Genomic DNA, 4,252 nt, shown 5'->3' with positions numbered 1-4,252 from the left:
CTAGGTAACAAAAGCATTTATGCCTTCACATCTTGAAGTAGTCCTGTATCCCGCACAGAAGGTGCCCCTCAGGTAGGCCGTTGCCCAGCTATTATCAAGTAGGCCAAGCGACTCAACCAATGTCTTCCAATACTCTTCAAAGTCGCCAATTTCAAAATTTGCATACAGAGCTTTCTTAAAAACCTTGCGGAATTCTGTGTCCTTAACCCTTTGGACGCAGTTCTTCTCCAGGTGCCACCCGCACAGCCTATGCGTCGCGCTCGGCATCACCTCCGCAATTGCAGCACGCATCGTCTTATCCCCATCCGTCACCACTACACAGGGCTTCTTCTGTCCCATAACATCCAGCAGGTTCAACAACACCCACCGGTAAGTTCTAACCTCTTCATCCTCCAGTAGCGCGAACCCGAATATGCATGTCTGTCTGTGGCGGTTTGAACCAGAGAAAACCACCAGCGGCTTCCTATACTTGTTAGAACGATACGTTGAATCGAATGCTAAGACATCACCAAAGACCTGATAATCTGACATCATCTCACCATCCATCCAAAATAGGCTACCCAAATAATTATCTTCAGTCCGTGTGTAGCATGCGACCATCATCATGTCCGCATTCGCCTTGCCCTCCAAGTAACTGATAGTTGCTGCTGCATCACCATCACATATTCGCACAACCCTTTGCCCATGCACATAATTATACAAATCCTGCTTCGTAAATCGAAGCATGCCATATCCATCAGACTGCCCAGCCATGTAAGCCATTATTTTCGATGTTGCGATCCCAAACTGTTTGAAACTATCCACTTGTGCCTTGTCGCCATCACTCATCTTCCGGTGACTGGGAAGGAGATGTGTGAACATCGCCGGGGCAAGCTCGTGGTTGTGCTCGTCCATGATGGTTCTCACCTTCCAAACGCTGTGTTGCACATCGTAGTAAATCTTCAACTATGCCTTACAATCCGTCCGGCTCTCGAGCCTCTCCTCCCTTACTCGCTCAGGACGGTCGTAGTGCTTGGGATGTCTTGTCCCTTGTCGATAGCAGAAAAAGTCTCTTCTTACCAAAACCCCATTAACCCGAGCTACATCTCTCTTCCGAACTCCAAAACCCCCTGAATCTGGCAAACTCCTTGTACGCAGCATAAGCATCCTCCTCGGTTGCAAACTCTCTGCCCAGGAAGTCATCCACGAAGACTTGCCGGCTTGGCACGCCGCCTGCCTCCTCATTTGCACCGCCAGACCCCCTACAATTGACACCATCACCAAGACCTTTTTCCCTATCTTTGGGACCACCTTGGGGCTCAAAGCCCTCCTCGTCATCGTATTCGTCGTCAGTACCACGATAATGTCCGGAACAATCATCCGAACTGCCCCCATCGGAGTCTTGACCCTTACTGTCGAACATACAGTTGAACTCCATCGGCCACCGCTGTGCAACGTTCTACCCTGAATCCATACAAATCAAAGAAATGCAACTCATGACCGCAGTAGATATACACTAAAAACTTGAACCACAAATAAGGCATACAACCACTACATTGAATCTACTTTAAGATAGAATTCAGCAAGGACTATTTCAAATTGACGAACAGCAACTCATTATAATTCAATACAACGTTAATAACTGGTGAATCTATCGACACATTCATAACAAAAAAAATTAAGGGCATAACTAAACCATCAACAAATTAGCTACCATCAACTCTCTTTCTTAACTGAGTAAATTTAATTCAGTTGTTTCTGGGTTCAATGCAAAACATGGTTCATGGAGGTGTTACCAACCTAACCAAAGCTCATCAATTGTAACTTTTCTTAACTAATAACTTCAACAGAAAGACTAACAAGCTAAAGCCCATCTTCAGCACAAAATGGTTCTCATCACACCTATTAACAAAAGGGTGAAACACCCTCTCCACCTAATTATCACAGGAATTAAAATACTTTAACCAATAACATGTATTACAATATCACTTTCTTTTGAACATCTTACTCTACCTCCTATACAAGCTTCATTCTAAATCCCATACATGGCATGAAACAAAAAATCTAACCTTCCTTATCCTGCCTACCATCCGGTCAGTTCCCAGAGTAATAACCATTTTCAAAACCAAGAATCATCATGTATAAGACCAAACATAATACTCTATAGTTGTTTAGCTCCTAATTACAGTACTTGTTCCTTGTTTTCTTTGCCTCCTCCAACATATTTTTTTCCAAAGAATTACTCTTACAATTAGATTCTAAAATTAATTACCGCCGCATCAAAATATTACTTAACTAATTTTATATCCACTATATTTTCTCACTATACAATCACAGAACAAAAACAATACACCATTCACGTTCTGGATAATCCTATACCATTGCCTATTATTAAATTGCAATTATGGAAGATGAATGAGGATAGGGACCACGTAGCTCCTTACTTACCAGGATGACGAGTCGCTGGCGAAACTGGGGCTTTGCGCAGTGGGCCAGCACCTTCACCGCCTCGAACCACTTTGACCACAGGCTGATCCTACGCGCCACCGACAGGAGCGGCAGCAATAACACCAGCGACGGCGGTCCTCCTCACTGCACCTAGGGATTCCTTCGATGTTATGACATTGTCGAAGCCAAGACCCAAATGCTGGGTTCCAACCTTTTTTGTTTTTTGGCCCCAAACAAAGCCCATCTCGCGAGCCTTCCTCCAACGGAACGCGGGACGATCAAAACCCCGTTCGACTATACCCCACCAAGCCGGCTCCATCGCACCTTCCATGAGCTCACGTCACCTCCATTGCGCCAGCTGTATATTGCAATAAGGAGCCAACACGTGTCGACATGTGAAACTAAGTAAAAATAAATTTGTATATCTATATCAACTTTAATCTGTACACTAGCGCGACCCTAATAATAAATGATAATAGACATAAAAAAGTGAAGATAGTTTTTAAAATTTGAAGATGNAAGATTATGATATTATCAAATTCAATTCCGACAATTATTTTGAGATACTTTATCAAATGTTATTTATTTTGAGGAGTTGGGATGTTTTATATACGGTTTAACGGTTGTTTCTAATATTTTTGAAATCATAATCACTTAGATAGAGAGTAACGTACTTATTATGTTTATTAATATGATAATATCACAATTATTATCGTTATGCTAGACTATTTATACTATAATAGTTGATGACTATTATATTTTAAAAAAATTTGTTAAAAATAGAATATAATTAGATTTTTAGTTTGATCAATTACAAATCTAATTAAGTTTGTAAAATATTTTATGCATTTTTTATGAATAATTTTTTTTAATTGTTTTATGTATTTTTTATGTGTATTTAAGTGAGATAAGTGATTTATTTTACTTATTGTATGAAAAAAATTAAAAGATTCAACCTAAAATTATTATTAGTGTTATTTCTTTCAGTTTTATCTTTTTGATATAAATTATTAAGAACAAGTTTTTTGAAAGTCTAATAGAAAAAGTCTTTCGACGTCTTAAGTTATTAGGAATAAGTTTTCTAGAGGTTTAATAAGAAGAAATTATATTTTATTATTTTTGCTGTGTCTTTTGTTATTCTTTTTTCTTTTATAATTTGGTATTAGTTATAGATTGTAAGTAAAATTTTTATTTATCATTTTCAAGTATCTAAAATTTTAGATATTTGTTTTAAATTACTTTAAAAATTATTTTAATGTCAAATTGAAAGTTTCTATCATTAAGATTATCTTAGTTTAGTATCTGTTTTTTCTTTTTTTTTTTTAAAGTACCACTTATTTAAAGCTATTCAATAGTGTAGTTGCTATATTTGATGAATAAGACTAATATTTAAAAAGGGTCCTAAAGTTTTTATGGGGTAATTTTGGATTTGATTAAATCAAGAAATTACAAATAAGGTCGAATTTAACTATTATGCAATAATAAAGTATGATTTGGTCATTAAGGTGGAAAACAGCCCCAACTTATAGCAATTTAGCTATTTTTTAAGTCACCAAACAAAAAATTTGACTCTCTTTAGAAGCTAATTCTATAAGGTTTAAAAATGATAAGACAAAATTCAAAGTTGCTAATTTCAAAAAGAATCAAATAGATTATTATCATTGATAACTGATTACTAATAGATTTTATGAATCCGACATTAATTACCGTCTGAAGCTTTTTGAGGGGCCGATTTTATTTGCTATTACCGTTAGAATAAATTCGATCGGCAAAATTTGCATGCCATTTTAAGTAACACTCTAATAATTTTAAACTAGGCTTACAT

The 4,252-nt window shown here is 37.3% G+C and overlaps 1 protein-coding gene across 1 annotated transcript; it reads right to left on the bottom strand.

The window, feature by feature from the left end:
• On the bottom strand, positions 1-894 carry LOC107620130 (protein FAR1-RELATED SEQUENCE 5-like). The gene has a single exon (XM_016322344.1). It carries the CDS (start codon positions 892-894, stop codon positions 1-3), a length of 894 nt encoding a protein of 297 aa, XP_016177830.1.

This window comes from Arachis ipaensis, chromosome B10 (genome assembly GCF_000816755.2).
Source record: "Arachis ipaensis cultivar K30076 chromosome B10, Araip1.1, whole genome shotgun sequence".
NCBI lineage: Eukaryota > Viridiplantae > Streptophyta > Magnoliopsida > Fabales > Fabaceae > Arachis > Arachis ipaensis.
The sequence above is the reverse complement of the archived record's forward strand: the minus strand, read 5'-3'. Positions and strand labels throughout refer to the sequence as shown.